Genomic DNA, 17,784 nt, shown 5'->3' on the forward strand with positions numbered 1-17,784 from the left:
TACTATATTTAAATTTTGAATATTTTGGTTTTTATTATGTTCGAACAATGAAATCTCCGTACTGTCCACCAGTTCCCTAGTTACTTGCGCCGCACGGTTCTGGTTGCTATTGGTATCCAATTCACGGTAGTGGTTTAAAAAGTTTTTTAATCGACTATTCGGTTCTCTAAATAATTTTTAATTTGTCCTCATTTTACTTCAAAATAGTCATTTTGCTGCAAGTGGGATTTTTAGATCACTTGCGGGAATTTTTAAATTGGGCCCAACATAGAAGTGAATAAATGTAATTTATTGATTCGGAGGTATTACGATCATGAGGCATTGTGTAAGCCGGGGATCGGGTTGGTGTGGTGGCTAAACTGTTGGCTACACACCCCGTGGGCCCGGGCTCAAATCCGGACGGTGGTAGAGAATTTTCAGAGGCTGTCCGACCCCAGGTTATGTGATACATATCATGCCGTACCCTTCTTGGCGCCTTTCGTTAATTGCAGGCTACTGCCGACTATGGGCTTCTCTCTGCCTTTCCTTCCCAACCCTTCCCTCATGCCGCTGACCGACAGCTAACATCATGCAAATGATGTTAGCTGTCGGTCGCCTCTTTCAAGTACCAAACTATTATTGATGCCAACTTATAACCCGTTTTCAATATCCTCGGACTAATATGATAGCGGTGGATGCCTTTCGGGAAAGCAGCGAACAGTTCACTGCAAACTCTGGCTACTCCGTCTCGGAAAGCCTCTTGTCGATCTCTTCCATCGCTCTTAAAAGTTATACCTACTTTCCTCCCTGACTGCAAAGTAATTGAGCGCTCCCTCTAGCAGTGTTTCAAGCCTAAGGTTTGTTTTCATTTTCGAGGGTGGAGCGCACCCCAGATTAATGAAAATGTGTGTGGCGTGATATTAATCCATTCCATTGTCTTTGTTTTTTTTAGGGCCAGGGCCAGTTGCACGTGCAGCCTATAGAGGGCGCTCGAAGGCCTTGGGGGTGGCCCCGGGGGCCCCGGGACCTGTGCCTGCGACGCCGGGACAATGGCTTCGGCTTCACCCTGCGACATTTCATCGTCTACCCTCCAGAGTCTTATTCGGTAAGTGGCTTACCCCTCCTCCCACTATCTCTCTCCTCCCAGAGTCCACTCAAAATGCAGTCTAGCGTGGGGTTCCCGCACTCAACTACATTTTTAAAAGTGGAGACGCGCTAGAAAGCGAACGCTTTCGGATCGATTTGCAGTCTTCGCGGTTCGTCAGAAAGAAAAAAACCTTTGGAATTAAATTGTCTGGAAATTTTGTTTATAAATTTTGAGACAAGAAGTATTTTTATTAAAATTTGATAGCTACTGAGTTGTGAGCAAAAAAGCTAAAAATAATAATATTAGGCTTTTTTGGATTTTTGCGTAGCGAAATTTTGTTGACAAACCTCAAATTGAGAATCAGTGACCCAGAAAAAAAGAAATTGAGGAATGAATCACAACTACCCCAAAATTATGGGCAATTCCCTCCTCTGCAGCATCTTCACTGGACTATGTAGTTATCCGCGATGAACGACGATAATATTTTCTGAAACTATACTGAAAATGTAGAAAAAGGGTCGCGGCTTTCTCCCGCATTGGCCTGGGTTCGAAAGGTAATCGCAAGTAAAGATTTTGCGCGGCAGTTCAATCTACTCAAAATAATGGGTATAAAAAAGGTAGTTACAGTTGTTCCTTAAATTATAAGATGGAGAAGTAACTTCCTCCACTGGAACTCGAACCCAGGTCACTCATGGCTAGGTCAATAGTCCGCTCGCCTTCACGCACTACGCCACGACGGTTGTCAGTTATGAGTGCTTCAATTAGGGGAGTTACCCGCGCAAAATATTTACTTGCGATTATCTCTTGTACCCGGGCTTATGGCGAAGAAAGTCGCGAATCTTTTCTACATTTAAGGTATATTTGCAGAAAATGATATCGTCGTTCAAATCGCAAACGTCACTATCGCGATGTCTCCTGGTAAGTGAGCGAGGACCCAGGGAGACCGAGATATTCTCCCGCATGGGTCGCAGTGGGTCATCATGCCTCCCCTCCCACCCGCTCGCCCAATCGCCGCGAGTGAAAGTCTTGGAGCGAGCCAACAACAGACGCGATTGCGACGCACGCGCTCCTTGCTGAAGCTTCATTAACGCCGCGGATCGCGGTCCTGGATCGGGTGCTTGGCAACGTCCTCATCTGCGTCGAGGGAGGCTGCACGTTCCGAGATTCTAATTAATAAGAATGTTTGCCCTGCCTTGAATCGCAAATGCATTCGGTATGAGGTGTACATCCAATTATTTCCAGTAAATGGCGTGTTATAATAGTCGTGGTTTGTTGTTTCCTGAACAAACGCCTATATTCTATGGGTTAATTATGTTGCCACTCGTAAATGGTATTTGTGCCCGAAAGAAATATTTCACCACACCGGTTAGAAAAGGATTTCACCTTGTTGTCCGCGTGCTCTTTAGGTGACTGCGTGTATTCGGTACATATTATACCGTAATACATCTCCTTTCTTGTATGATACACTCATCTTTTCCAATTGTTTTAGACGTGTCAAGGGGTGGATTTCTGGGCCTCACATGATTCTTTCTTAGTTTCTAAAATTATAAAGAAGTCCATTAAATAATTTCATCCAAACGAAATATTTACCGCAGTACGCGTTGATTTATTCTCACTTAATTAACTCTTTTACATCATGTTGAAATTATTGTTAGTTTTACTTGAATAATTATTTGAATTGTATCGTCTTCTAATTAGATAAAAATATCCATTTTTAACTTTGGCGCGGACTTTTTGATTTCCACGTCTCAGCTGACCCTAGCTTGGTTTTGAGCTGTTACAGATTAATAAATTAGTACCGCGGTATGTACTGCATGTCGCCCTGAATTTTACCTTGATTTTAGTTATCATCCGTGTTTTAATTGCTCTGAAAATGTTTTTCTGCTAAAAACAATTTATTTCCTTTTCAATTCATATTGTTTAGTCTCCAAGAATTAATGTATTTGATATGGGCGTTATCGATTGGAAAAATCATTTCATGCATTTTTGCAGTTAATTTTGCATAATAAGGGAGCTGAGAAGAGTCCGTCTTGCTCTTAATAATGCTTGCGCCATCGATTCCAGGAAAATACGAGTGACGATTTTATTATCGTTCCACTGCGGGGGCATGTGTGAGTCATTCACGGTTGGGCTAATAATATTCGAATGGTTACGAAGTGGTGAAATAATTATTTAGCATCGCCATAGGACCTACCCTGATGTGCCCTTGACCTACGGTGCCTTTTGACCCGGGTGACTGCTGATGACGTCTTTTCTTTGGTTCTTCTTCCTTTAGATCCTGCAGAGTGAGCGGAGCCTTTGGGATGGCATTCTGGCGGCGGGAAGTGGGCTCAGGTCGCTCGATGAGCCCATGGACACAATATTTGTGAAGAATGTCAAAGAACACAGTGCAGCCCATGCAGCAGGACTTGCCACAGGTAATCTTCGCTCCCTTCCTTCCTTAACCCTTGATGACCCAGAGCTGATTCTGGGAGAAATTAAATTTCAAGACTTCTCATTTTAAAAAATGTGAAAATTTTCTACTCAGCCATTAATATTGTGGCAGCTAAATATGGCGCCATCAAACTTTACTACGCTAAATAACACGTAGTTTAAATCTTTCCTGGATAGAGCTGAAAATTTTTATGTTTTGGATGTTACATAGAAGAAAAATTGTGTTATAATGGTGGTTATTTCAGTCGTATTTGGAAAAAATATGGGGGGGGGGGGTTTAGAAGAGATGGTCATGGGGTAGTTTAGGATTTTTTTGCGGATTTTTTTTTTCAACGCCCGTCCCAGGCCTACTGAGGCGGCTTACTTCTATATCTATTTGTATGCCGACGTTCACGCCATTCTGTTCATGGAAACGGCATCGTCTCACTATCCTCAAAGATGCTGTGGTCATCGTTTCTGTGTATTGGTGCTTGGCGGCATTTTTGTGTTCGCATGCAAAGATCGCAAGTTCGCGACCTTTCCTTTGATCGAGGCAAGTCGGCATTTGAGACAGCTATTTAACCCAGATGGATTCAGGGGAAGAATTTTTTATGATGAGTTTAAGTGTATCTCATCATTTATGCTTCAAGTCTCCAGCATTTAATGAAAATAGCTTTAATATCAATATGTTTTTTAGCTTGCTGCAAGTTGCAGCGAGTTCCTTGCGAAATGTCTTAGCTGGTATTAACTCGCTCTGAGAAAAGCATATTGATTATTTCAATGGACACATTCCATCTGCCTAAATAATGCAATACTGGGAAATTTTGCGAAAACTTTAACGTAATGATGGGTGAGATGTTTGTTGATCGGAGGTTAAATGCCCGTTTCAAGAGAATGAGATTATGTTCTGATTTATCGACATTGATTTGTATGATTTCTTACCCTGATAGCAACGCATAGATTCATTTACGTTATGAATCATTGATACTTGAGGTGCTGTTGTCCTTTTTAAAAGCCTTTTTTTCGAGAATGTAGCTGACTGTAGATTGCGCGATACATAAAAACTATTTATCGCCGAAAATAGTGTAAGTATGATTTTGATCTGTTAGTACCAACAGCTAAATTAAAGTTCGTGTTTACATGTGTTTATTCATTATTTATTCCATAGTTATTTTTTCCAAGAACATATTTGCACAAATGACAAAAATTCAACGTATGTTAATATTTGTTGTACGCACCCATTCCCACCATCAGAATTTCTATTTTAATTGCAAGCAAGGTTAGCCTCAGAAGCAAGGTTAAAATTAGGAAAAGAAATCTGGGGGTTTTGGAGCGGAGAATTGATTTCGCGTTTGTGTTTGGGCCTCTCCAGCCATCAATGTTTCTCCATTCTCTTTTATCTTTGGCATGCCTGCTCCTAATTTTCTCAGGCCCCTCTGCACCTGGTCTTCCCGCCGGAATCTCAGTCTCTAATTGCTATGAATTTTAGTTTTTGAAATCTTATTCCGTCCTTGTGTTCTTGGTATGATGGAAATGAATGCCTATCACTTGTTTCAGCAGATATCGGTGAAAAAAATCGCCCCGAGTCTTTTGCTCGTAAATTCTACTCGACAATATAATGTAGTCTTAACCATCGCTTTTAATGCATGCTAATGTATTGATGCTTTTATCTTTTTGCAGGCGACAGAATCATCAGCGTCAATGGTGAAACGATTGGTGGAAAGTCATACGCCGAAGTAGTGCAGCTTATTCAGCAGAGTACCAAATATCTTCATCTGAGGGTGGTCCCCAAGGAGGATGATATCCTGCAGCTTGTGAGTGAACCATCGTCAGCACGATTGTCAAATTTATATCTTCCTTGTCTTTAGCAGCATTGTAGTACTTGTCCATTGTGATAACCTGATATGATTGCTCTAGTGTATTGTGTGTGGATATTTCCAAGACCATGGTTGGATCTATGATGAAATGGGTACACTTTGTGTCTTAGAAAATGCTGTTTTTGCTAAGTACTCAAGAACTAAAACTCTGTATATCTACGTCTAGTTTTCCTTTGTTTCATTTCGTTGACTTTGTTTCGATCTGGTGGTGCCGTAGTCATCAATTAAATAGAATATGAAATGGAGAAAACTAGAGCATGATAAATACAATGAGACGGTGTTTTCTTGGCGTATCTCTTGGAGAAATTCCCCTCTTTTTTCCCTCTGGACGAAGCCATCCATGGTTGCTAACGTTTCTATATTGTTCCTGAGACCGTAAGTCCCTAAAACCCATAAGAAGGGACATAGGTGGCCTTGGACGGCTATATCCAGTGTAAAATATGATAACCCATTTTTGCCTATTTAAATTTAACTGAAGATCATGACAGGCACTTAGTGCTTATTAATTGCAACGTTAAATTCAATAGACTGATGAAAGTGTTATTAATTTAAATTGGATCCACTATTGGGTCATATTTATCTCTACCCACACCTAAGTTAATTTTTTGTTTGAAGCTCTGGGTGGAATTGAAACTGACCCTGTTTTTTTCTGTGTGTTTGTGTACAGTATTTTGCCGACACGGCCCACAACCCGGAGACGAACCAGCGGCCCTCCGCGCCGTCCTCGATGAGGTCCCCGGAGGCGATGCTCCGGTCGTCTGCGCACCCGCGCCTCAACACGCAGCCCCCGCAATCAACGACGACGACGGCGTCGCAGCCTCCGCAACACACCCACTTTTCGCACTTGCCCAAACCGAGGCCGTACCGCGCGTCGCTGGGGGAGGTCGGCCCCAGCCCGGCGGCCCGCGGCCCCCCCATCCCGGACAGCGGCGGGGGCCTCTTCCAGCAGGGCCAGCACTCGTGGCACTTGGTGGCGAGGGCCCACCCCGCGGTGGCCAGGAGGTCCAGCGACACGAATCTCAGGGCGAGGGAGGCGGACCCGTATTGCGACCCTTATCAGGTGGGTGTGCATTGTCGATTCGTCCACCTTCTTTTGTTTCAAGTGTCCAGTGGTGACCTTCGCTTTCGTCGTGTATAGTCACTTTCTTTTGATACTTATCTTGTTAATTGGAATGGTGGCAGAAAGAAACGAACGAGCAAGTTCTCATTTATGATAATACAACTATCTACCGATTCAATCGATGGATTTTTCTTCCTCGTACGAAAATCCACTAGGATTGGTAGAATATTAATAGCTCACGCTTGGTTTCGCTAATTAGTAGGGCCCCTTTCGCTTCTATAGCGTTGGGGTGTTTTTCCCTCGTCCCTTCCCTTCCGATCCTATCCTTTCCCAGAGGATAGAGGCGTCGGCGGGCTCCCATCGCGGCGGCTCCTCTATCCTTTTTCCTTCCTCTCCAGCCCCTCCCCGGGTGATCGGGCGTATAAGCCACTGGCTTGGTTCCCGGCCCCGGTGTGTTGTATCCTTCGAAGGGTCCGCCTTGGACCCTCAAACTCTTTATGATAATACACCTCCGAGAAATTAAAGATATTCACTTAAATACAAGCAGTCGAGAGAAAATAATATAACTCCTCTAACTTTTGTCGAAAATCAAATGACGATATGTGCACCAATAATGTTGATACGAGTCCAGATACACAGGGGGGAGGGAATAGATACCAGAAAACAGGTTTTTCAAGGAACAATTCGGGACTTCTACTTGATTATTATATTAAATCGTTGAAAATGACTGACGGTATGCTTTCTGATAGGTCTGCCACCTATGAGTTCTTTAACCTATTGCAGTGTGGGAATATGTTGCGAATATTATTCGGTAGAAATGCATGTCATCATGCAAGACTGTAGCAAAAAAAAACTCGTGGGGACAGAGAGGTCATTTGGAATAGAAATATATTTAAGACTGTGTCGACCAAATATATCAAGGGGTTTTGAGGCTCACGCCCCTGGCCCGCTAACCACCGTTTGGATATGTGATATAACTCTGTTAAGAGGATGCATCACTCTTTTGTCTTTCTTCTGAGGGCATTACTCGTTCATACATTAATGTATTTTGAAATTTTTAGGGCGTAAATATCGAATTTTTTTCAATATTTACCCTTTCTCAAATATTAGTTCTTAGTATTTCAAATATAGAATCTTATTTCCGAGAAAATGTTGAGTCAAAATTTTATTACCTCAGGAAAATTGCTGCAAGGGTTAGCTCTGAAAATTTCGAGATGATAGCTTTAATTATACACTAGTGACACGTGAGAAAAAGAGTGTAGTGATGCGTGCTATGTCTCCCTTAATTAACCGTCGTCTTGTGTGTGCAGGTTGGTGATTCGGAGGATCACCGCAGGAGGGCCAGCGGGGGTTCCGGCTGGTCAACCTCGACGGAGTCGTCGACGGGGGCGGGCCTGAGGGCCTCCTTGCCCCCCGGCGGGGGCGGGGGCGGCCCCTTCAGGCCCCTCGCCCCCCACTCGCCGCCCTCGTTTTGCAGCGAGGGCAGCGGCGCCGCCGATTCGGAGAGCAGCACCCTGGCGCACGACTCCAACGGCTCCCTCCACTCCCTGCCCACCTCCTCGTACGGCGGCGGGCCCCCCTTCTGCCCCCTGGACCCCCGCCGCCGCGATTCCACCGCCTCCCTCCCCCCGCACGCCCCCGCCATGCGATGCGACGCGCCCCCCGCCGCCCCCTCGCCCTACACCGAAGACGAAGACGACTCCGCCGTCGCGGACTCCGTGATGCGGCGCATCCGGAAGAGCTTCGAGCAGAAGGAGGAGTTCCTGCGGAGGCCGACGCAGCCCATCTGGCTGCCGCAACCCTCCGCGCCCATCCCCAGGGAGTTCTACGCGCACCCGCAGAAGTTTACGCGACCCCCCTGGCCGCCCAGCCAGCAGAACGGCGGCGGAGAGTTGAGCGACTCCCCGGGCTCGCCCTCCAAACCCACCTCCCCATCCGTCGTTCCCCGGAGCAAGAATGCGAAGGTGAGAATCAATCAAACTGCACGGACAGCACATCTTCTATTCAATTCACTTCTGTTGGTATGAATCACCTTACCTATTCGCTAGAATGTGAAGCTGGTTGCATCGAATCAGGATCTCTATGGTTTTCTGTAGGTTGCATACATTCAGGATATCAAAGGTGATTTCATAGGCAGTGTTTCTTAAAATCCCCCTAATCTTTTGAAATCTGATGACATTACTCATGCACTCATTCGAAATAAAAAGTATTTAAATTATTAGCATTTAGTACTTTTTGAATGCCCAGCTCTAATTTGCCCTATCAATAACTTGTATTATAGTTAAGTTTACTTTACTAATTCAGTACAGTTGAGTTTAGTTGAATAATTTATTATTTGAATATCATAGATACTCATTTAAAGGCACCGAGGAGGTGAATTTTTTCAATTTATCGAAATATGTATTGTGAATCTCATATTTTGTTATGATTTTGAAGGCCACTTTCAAATTGTGTTGCATTGAATTATTTTTACAATTAGTGCATTTGATTGTCCCATCTGCATTTTATTGTATTTTTTATTTAAAAAAATAACAAGGATATTAATTTCTACCCATTTGGAGCCATTACTCTGACAGCAATGAATGAGTTTCTAATTTCGTAATTATTCCTTTTGTAGGGAAGTGGTGTTGATGGCCCTGACTGTGCTCAACAGCAGGCAGCTCTCAACTCAACGGCCGCGAGACAGAGGCACTCTGCTAAGGCATTTGTGACAACACTGAGCAGGATAACAGAGAATCTGCCCTCGGCGCAGGGTGCATTGGGTTCCGCCACGCCACCTCAGTCTCCGCCGCCAGCCCTGCAGATTGTATCCCGCAGGGCGAGGCAGTTTGAGACCGGGGAGGTGCCGGACGAGGGTGGGGCTGTTGTGGATAAGACCAACTTCTACCGAAGCGAGCTGTCGAGGTTGTCGGCAAAGAAGAGCGTGCCAAACGTTGCAGTCAGGAAGAGGGAATTTGAATACAGAGGAGGGAAGGAGAGCAGGTCCTTCGACAGTCCAGGTGAGAGAGATAGTGTAATGTACAGTAACTATTGTTCGTTACACGTCATTGAATATAAAAATGCACAATTACATATTATCTAAAAAAATTGTTTGTGAAGTTTTACTTAGCACCAAGGCATACACTATGTGAGACCACCTTCACTTATTCAGTACACAGAATAGATACAATGTTATCCTTTTCGACTGATTTAAACCTTGAGGTAGAAAGTCAGGGACACCTTTTGGCAGCATTACATAGTTGTATTTTACTAGAAGTATTTAACATTGAATTTTATGAAAATGAACTTTAGTTTATTGTAATTGTATCTGGAATCTTAAGTTAATTATTTTTTATAAGCTTTCATTTATAAAGGTTCCAATTTTATCATTGAGTGGAATTAATAGGAATGGCAGTATTCATCATTCTCCGCAATTTTCTCTCCTTCTGTCTTGCCTACATTCCTCCACCTTCTACTCTTTGTGGCTGATATTATTGGAGAGTGGACTGATCTCATACCAATGTTGTGGAAAGTTATTCCTGCCTCCTTTTCATTGGAACTGGATTCTTGCAAGTTCTGAAAATGAATTTCATCTTTGAGGACGAATTCAAGAGAGTGGCTTAAGAAAAGCTAACTGAATAAATTTTTATCCTACTATTTCCGTCACTTGGTATCCCTTGTTTTTGGCTTCCCCAGTAATATTTATGGATGCACTCCTGTCGTGGACCATGGTTTTCAAATTACAATGTCTCTCACAGTTTTCTCTGCATATCTGCCTGGGATAATTTGACTTCCCCACTGCTTGAATAAGGACCTATCAAGAAATCTGTTTGATGAAAATTCTAATTTAAATTTGAAATTTCCCCAATTAGTTATGAAAATACATGAATCCGAAAAAACTCTTCTGGGAGTGTTGGTTTGTAAAGTGAATTACAACACATGTTCTCCTGTTAGTACTTCCATTTGTGGCTCAAGTATTGATTTCATTTAGTATTTTCCAATCTTTGACCTGCATGTCTCACTTGTTGAACTTAAAAGAAAGTCAGCCTGTATCTACCTTCCCTGAGGATTGGAGTAATAATTTTTTCATGATCATTATACTTGTATTACCAAGTTTAGGAATAGAATAGCTTTACTTACTAAATAGTTATTCCCTTTCTAAAGTTAAGTATTCATCATATGCTATTAGTAATGTAACATACTCATCCCCATTGAAATTAGTGATATGTAAGTGAGATATGTTCTTAGAAAATTTATTACCTTTAGATAATTTAAAAGTGACAACCCTCCTTGATTTAAATGTACTCTACTTAAAATTAACCTGTGATACACCTCATCCAACATGACTTATTTCAGTTCATTGTGAATTGACTTTGTACAGTCGTAAATATTTTTCATGTGTAGAGAAATATGTTCAACTGTATATATATATCCTGTCACTTGGTTTAGTCCCTAGTTTTCAGAGGCCAGGAAAATTATTCCCACAGTTATTTTCTCTAAACTCTGTAAATTACCATCCAATGTCATTGACTCTTGAATTTTTCATGTAAAAAATTTGATGTTTAGTTGGCAACCGCAGCCTATGAATTCAATCAGAATTTATTTCAGCGATCATTTTCTTTCTCCAAATGTGATTTTTAAGTTGTCAATTCAACCAAAGTTATCTGGGTCGAGCCAAGTAAACACAACAAAGCCGCCGGTGTAGGTTCTACCCAGTGTGTGAATGATGTGTGCATCAGAGGACCATAGGTTTGGATGTATGATTGGAAACTGGGTGTTTTATTTTCTGCATACCAAAAAATGGCAAAGGGTATTTATCAGCAAGTTTAGTAGTTTTTGTTTTTAGATTTCTACAGTGATTAGATGGTCTAGTGTAATCCATTTTCGGGATTATTAGTTGTTCGCTTATTAATGAAAGAGGCAATATTTTCATTCATTGGTTAAGACCGGGGCCCATGCCTTTATATTAGTGCAATGAGTTAGGTTCATATTTCTTTTAATCATCACTTGGCAGCAATATGAAGATCTTGGAAGGCGGTAGTGAGCGCTAAAATAAGGTACAGGATAAAATTGTAAGTGTTTTATTTTTAAACTGAGAGATACGCCTCACCACCTGACACCATCTTTTATGGAGTGACTCATGATTAAACGGTCAGTGGAGGATTTTCCGGTCAGCCATTATATGTGCTGTCAGCTATGTCACATTTCAATTGGTTTACAAAAGTAGAAAATCGCGGCATCGACTAGCAGAGCGATCCGAATTCCACTTTGAAATAAGCTTTAATGTGGGATGTTGAATGACATTTATATTCTTGATGATGCAATTTTCCGAAATTCTAACTTTTCATTTCCGATGAAATTAAAATTTGTAAGGCAGGCGAGAAGGAGTGAAATAGCATCCTGATTTAAAGAAATGGATACATTGTGTGCTTGATAATAACCTGACCTCACTTTGTACTTGAGAATGACCCGAGGGTTGAAACGCATCTTACATTATTAAATAAATTTGTGGAGAAATGCCATCTCTCATTTTCTTTAAATTTTTCTTTCTATTCCGTTAGAATGAAAATACTTTCGTAAATAGTGAGAATGAATGGATCTCTCTGCACTCACTGCCACGCGGTGGAAATTTTGAAAACCGACTGTAACGCGCCAGAAGTGGCAACCTATGATCAATCTTCTACGATGCATAGCCTGGGGCCTCTTCTACGTATTGTCCCCTTGCCTGAGTGTTCCTTCCTGCTTTGGCTCGAGTTCTGCTGGCTCATTTGACTGGGACCCATTTGACGCGTTTTGCCCTCCTCCACCCAACCGCCCGCCCCACAGGTACTCGCCACGTCAACAGTGCCTCCAGCAGCAACGGGGACGTGTCGGGGGCAGGCCGTGGGCCTCCACCGCCCTGCCCCCCGTCCCCCGCGCCCCGCACTCCGTCTCCGAAGCCAGCGTCACTGCCCGCCGCCTTCGTCGGCAACAGGTTGACCCCAGTGGGAGGGGGCTGGCTGCATTGCGAGCCCCCGGGATTCTTCTTCGAACAGCAACCGCCCACCCCTGAAGAAGGTACCACCCCTTGGCTGTGTCTCCGCGCCCCCCTCAACCCCCTTCTCTAACAATCTCTTCCGCCACACCCCCTATCATCTCGTGTGTGTTCCTCCGTCTGCTTTGTTTGCATTAACTCTCTCCGCAATCCCACGTCAACTGGGAGCCGTCGAGCTGCGTCTGTTCAAATCTCCGAATAATTACGCATTAAAATTTCGTTTATTCGAGTGAAATATCTCGCAATAATATACCTCCGACTCTTTTAACTAAAATTTTCTGATATTCTCTAGCGACATATGATATAAGGCTGATTTAATTCATTTGAACTGCTTCTGAGATTTCACTCGTAATTTGAAGAACTACACTATTCCATTTTCATCGGCAGCCTCTGTTTTTTGCGATTCTTGGCTTGGCTTAAGTGGGCTCAATCTCGAACGTACCCTTTGCATAGACCCGTGCTGTCAAAGCGTTTCAATATTTGTGGGTAAGGTATTTCATTTGCATCCGTAAGTGTCCGTTTCATTATAAACCGAGTGTATACTTTTTCATCTTCATTACTTCATAGCTGAAATTGTGGATTAAATATGTTGCTTGAGAAGAGATAAATTTAAAGTTTATTATAGGAGTGAATTTCTTGGCTTGTGTTGATAATTCCAATATCTAATGACAAATACGAAACTGCTTTCACATTGTCGCTAAATAAAAATGCTGTAATAAAATGAGCACATCGTAAAATTCTTTAACGATTCTGGAGATCCTGTATTTTGCGTAATCCATAGCAATTGGGAAGTTTACAGCTTTATACACAGCGATTTGGTACGCATTTCATCTCTGATCTATCTTATCTCCAAGCGCGCTCATCTGCTTTGCGCAGGCAATGAAAAAAAAACTCAGAGGGAGCAATCGTTTTCAGTCGAGCAAGTCGGATTCATTGCTGCCGTGAGACATCATTGTGCTGTCTTCAGCGCTACGTTTATCTTCCACAGAATAAGCAATTAATGCTAAACTTCCGTGCAGTTTGATGAAATTTCCAATTCATTTACAAGATTAACAGCGATCTCGCAAATTCATAATTTTCCGATAGAGATTCGTAAAATTTAAAAAATATAGAACGAAAGTCTGGTAAATGCGTGTTTTAATACTTGCGTTGTCTATATAAATTAAATATTTTTTGTCTAAATCACTTTTTTGGAAAAGTATCTTCGTGCAAAAATCTTTTGCAATGTGTCTTTTCTTAATTAAATATTTGATGGGCTTGCAACATCCCTCTGCCTACCTCAGTTATCAGTGCTCCGTTTTCTCGATTCTAAATATTTCCTATCCTGGGCATCACAATCTCACTGTTTTTTACCGCTTACGCACCTATTATATGTCTTTTACGTGTTCTTATCGAGCTTCAATTTAATTTCCGCTTTTAGATGTTACCTAGCTGTGTGATAGGTCAATATTTATAAGTACGTATTATTTTCACATCATGGAAGTATTTTCTGTTTTGGTGACGTGCATAAACTTTCGCTTCCTCTCATCTACTAGTAAATCAGTTTGATTAAAGACTTCTTTATGGCAAATATTCAGCGTTTATGTATTTTTATATGTTCTTAAATATCCAGATGTAGGTACTTAATTAAAGGGGTTATCAAGTACCCCATAAATGTAAAATAAATTATTTTTTGTGACTAATTCCCTGGCCTGTAAATATACCTACACCGCAAAAGGTGCGAATCATCGATGTCAAGTTTTAGTTCCGTCCGTAGTTTATTTTGTTTGATTATCGAATCACGCATGCATATTGTACATTCCATATTTTATTCCCACTTGCCATTCCTTTACGTAAGGTGCAAAGATAATGTTTTATCGCGAGGAATTTCTTTAATAAGAAACCGGACTTAAATTTGTTGAGTACTGTGTTGTAGCATTGTGCAGAATTCCCCGTTCATGCATTTCCCTTCATAATTTAGCGGATAGCCGTGATTAGGGAGCCTGTATAAATGTCTCTCTGCATATGCCTCCATTGTCCTTAAGCTTTTTTCATTCTTCATTTTATTGTTTGAGATGTATTCAGCTTTCACTGTTGCTATGCTATCGCTGGATCTCCACAATTTTGACCAATACGCCTCCTTCTCAGAATATCGTCATTCGTATGAGTGCCTTATCTCTAACCGATTTCTTCAGTGTTTCAACTGTCGGTAGATTTGTAATTAATCACTTATTGCACTTCCATAGGAATGTATTGTTTCCAAATAAATATGCCTTGAGTTACTTCACCATTCCTCCGATTGTGTGTACCTAATAAAGTGCACGATTGTTCCTTATCCCTTCCTTTACATATCATTTACGTTTGCGTATGTTTGGATTGAAATTGTAACTAGATTTTGAATAGTCTTTAGTGGCGTGTTTCTGCATGAAATGTACAAATTTCACCCCATTTGCGTTGGAAAGAGTAAATTTTCTTATTTGTATCAATTAATGTGTTTGTATGTAAATGGTCTTCGTGTGCAGGTGAGCGCATTTCATTGATGCTTTATTCTGTGTTATGAAGTCAATTCGAAGAATAAATTTTGAAGGGAAGTTTTTTTAAGCATTCCTAAAAGGTGAGTACCGAAGGTATGAGATGTTGTGATTTCCCGATGGTATTCAATAACGTGTCTCAGGTGTTACACTGGGTCAAAGGCTTTATCACTTTCAACATTTCGATTTCTTGGAGCAGTGTCATGGAACCCTGGATTTTTTTGTGGGAGGGAAGGAAAGAAAAGATTTGGAAGAATGTATAAATTTTTCATTTTCTATAATGCGAAATTTTACAGGTTATACGTGGAGATTGAGTCGTCTCTGCAAAAGAAACTATGAAAAGATCATATTAGTCCAAGAGAAAAACATCATGCCCTGAGGTAGGGCTGAGAGGGACTCCACTAAGTTTACCTGCCTATCGAGAGGCGCAAGCTGATGGATAAATTTTTGGGGAAATTGTAAATTTTGAGTGATTTGAAACAAATATTTACTAATTTTTAAGAATTTTTACCCGAATACTGTAATTTGTATACAGGGTGTATCGAAAGATAATATGGTGAGCCTTCTGAAGGTTGTCGTGACAACTAACTACTGCCACGTAATTTCACGCGAAGTTGTCGTTGCACCAACTTGTTTTTGGAAAAAAATACTCACCCCCTGCGACACACCAAAGTGGTGGCTTGATGGGAATCGTGTTTATTTAGAGAAATAACTATTATACCCTTGTAGAATGGTTAACTGGGTCTCCAGTTGGACAGACTGACAAAATTCAATTTTATATCTACCTACATGGTGGTGGTGGAGGTAAGGAAATTATTATGAAGGAAGTTATTGCTGGTTTTACGGGGGATTGTCACTGGGAGATGATCAGGCCTTCCCCAGATAGTACCGATAAGTAAGACCCTTCCTTTGACCTGGTGCCTGGGAAGAAGAGTTCAAAGGAAATGCTCTCCTCCATTCGTTTGCACGTTTATGTTCATGGGTGTCGTTTCGGATTGCAGAGCCGCCGTCGGCGCAGTCCCCATCCGACCCGAGGCGAAGGTCGAGGTCGAACTCTGCGGACGACTCGTGGGCAGCCGGAGCCACCACGGCCTGGGTGCACAAGCACCACTCGCTCTCGCCAGGGGAGCACCAGCCGGCGGGACACCAACAGCAGACACCCCCGGCCGCGGGGCAGCACCAGCAGACCCCTCCGCAGATCCAGTCCCCGGACTCGTGGCGATCGGGGTCACAGGGCGAGTCTCAGCCCCCGGGCGACGACTCCTCGCCCACGGCCGGCAGGCGATTGGTCCGGCAGCACTCGTACCTCGCGGCAGTCAAGAAGCCCATCCACGGTGAGTAGAAATTCACTCCGTTTATTTCCCCGGCGATGAGTGTCAGTGAAGATTACTCGGGTCTCGCACTGGGTAAGGTCCTCCATATCTCCTTCCTCTGTTTCGATTAGCAACATGCCTATCATCTTCAGGGATTCTGGAATCCAGTTCCTGAAATCTCAGGAATTGGATTCCTGAATCCATGAAGATGGTGGGCAAATTCTTTATCGAATTGTCGGAAGAAGATATGGAGGCTCCTGGACCTAAGATCATAGTTGCCAACAAAAAACCTATTTAATTTCCACAAGTATCCATGTACATTATGTCATTGGTTGAAAAAAGAGTATGAAGTGTCTTATTTGTAACAAGGTTAGCCGTTTACTCCCACCGTCTTCAGCATCTCATCTTCAATGATAGCAAGGATAGCATGGTCCTAAGTTAATACCGAAGGACTAAGAACTATTGTTTACTGCTCCCTCAGTGCGCTGAAAATAAGGACCTCATGAATATTATTTCCTGCTACCGAGATCTGATGCAAAGAATGACCTGCTATGTGCTGGAGTTTTATACTTGGTCAGAAATGATAGGAGTCTGCTCAGCAGTCCCAAAATCAGCCGGTCTTCATCGTCAAGTTTATTTTTAGTCTGTCTTGCTCTCTAAACAACGTCTCTAAAAGGTGTTATGACAGGTAAGTAGGTAGCTTAGGAGAGAAGTCCACCGCCGGCATTAACATGCTGTTAACGAAAGACAGTTATTACCTTACCAAAATATATTTGTCACTCGGGAGTTGAGGAAAGAAAATAGGAATTCCACGTGAAATTTTGGGAGAAAATAGCCTCGGAGAAAAAGCTTCACGTTCTCTGAAATTTACGGAGTTGAACACCGTTTCTCGGTGATCATCATTGGTACACGTGTCTTCGCCGTTACGTGCTCACTTAGCGGAGTGAGAACTTCCCTAATGCGTACTTCTTCAGCCTAGCTCCCTTGAAGCGATGTTGTTCGCCGACGTGTACCATTGAAAGGACATCCTAAGTCCACCACCACTATATCATCATCAGAATTGGTTTTATTTTTGTATTTTTTAGTTGTCTTATTATTTTATTTTGCATTTATAATTTTCTTTTGAGATTGCACGATCTCAAATGTGGTCTGCGTTCTTGTTGGTATAGGGAATGATATAACTATACATCTAAAAGCAATGCTCTCGTTGTGAAATTATTCCAATGTAATTCCGCCGTCGACTGTCATCGAAATCGTTTCTTTGTGTCGTGATTGATGGAGATAAAAGTATTATTTCTGTATTTAACTCTCTCTCAACTCTCAACATCCTCTTTACTAAACTGGGGGCATTGTCGACTAAATGCTTTCGGCTGTCAGTGTCCGTAACCCTTCGTAGAATTGATGGACTACGTATATGCCTTAGCGTTAGGCTCCAGTGTTAGGTTGTGAGTGAGTTGTTATGCATGAAGTCTTTCCTTTCTGGTCGTGTTTTGTTTACCAAGTCTTGCTAAGCACCGGATTTGTCATCCCTAC

General features: G+C 42.3%; 1 protein-coding gene across 10 annotated transcripts in view; it reads left to right on the forward strand.

The window, feature by feature from the left end:
* The window catches only part of LOC124159528 (rho GTPase-activating protein 23-like), a 653,624-nt gene that overhangs the window by 558,949 nt on the left and 76,891 nt on the right, over nucleotides 1-17,784 (forward strand). For 9 of the 10 annotated variants that reach the window (XM_046535407.1, XM_046535408.1, XM_046535399.1 and 6 more), the window contains 8 exons: nucleotides 932-1,084; nucleotides 3,342-3,483; nucleotides 5,159-5,292; nucleotides 6,023-6,415; nucleotides 7,726-8,379; nucleotides 9,033-9,414; nucleotides 12,221-12,451; nucleotides 15,940-16,272. In XM_046535407.1, the coding sequence (XP_046391363.1) occupies nucleotides 932-1,084; nucleotides 3,342-3,483; nucleotides 5,159-5,292; nucleotides 6,023-6,415; nucleotides 7,726-8,379; nucleotides 9,033-9,414; nucleotides 12,221-12,451; nucleotides 15,940-16,272 (2,422 nt within the window). The remainder of the gene's footprint in view (nucleotides 1-931; nucleotides 1,085-3,341; nucleotides 3,484-5,158; nucleotides 5,293-6,022; nucleotides 6,416-7,725; nucleotides 8,380-9,032; nucleotides 9,415-12,220; nucleotides 12,452-15,939; nucleotides 16,273-17,784) is intronic. The other variant, XM_046535405.1, reaches the window with a different exon arrangement.

The sequence above is a fragment of the Ischnura elegans genome, chromosome 5 (assembly GCF_921293095.1).
Source record: "Ischnura elegans chromosome 5, ioIscEleg1.1, whole genome shotgun sequence".
Lineage (NCBI taxonomy): Eukaryota > Metazoa > Arthropoda > Insecta > Odonata > Coenagrionidae > Ischnura > Ischnura elegans.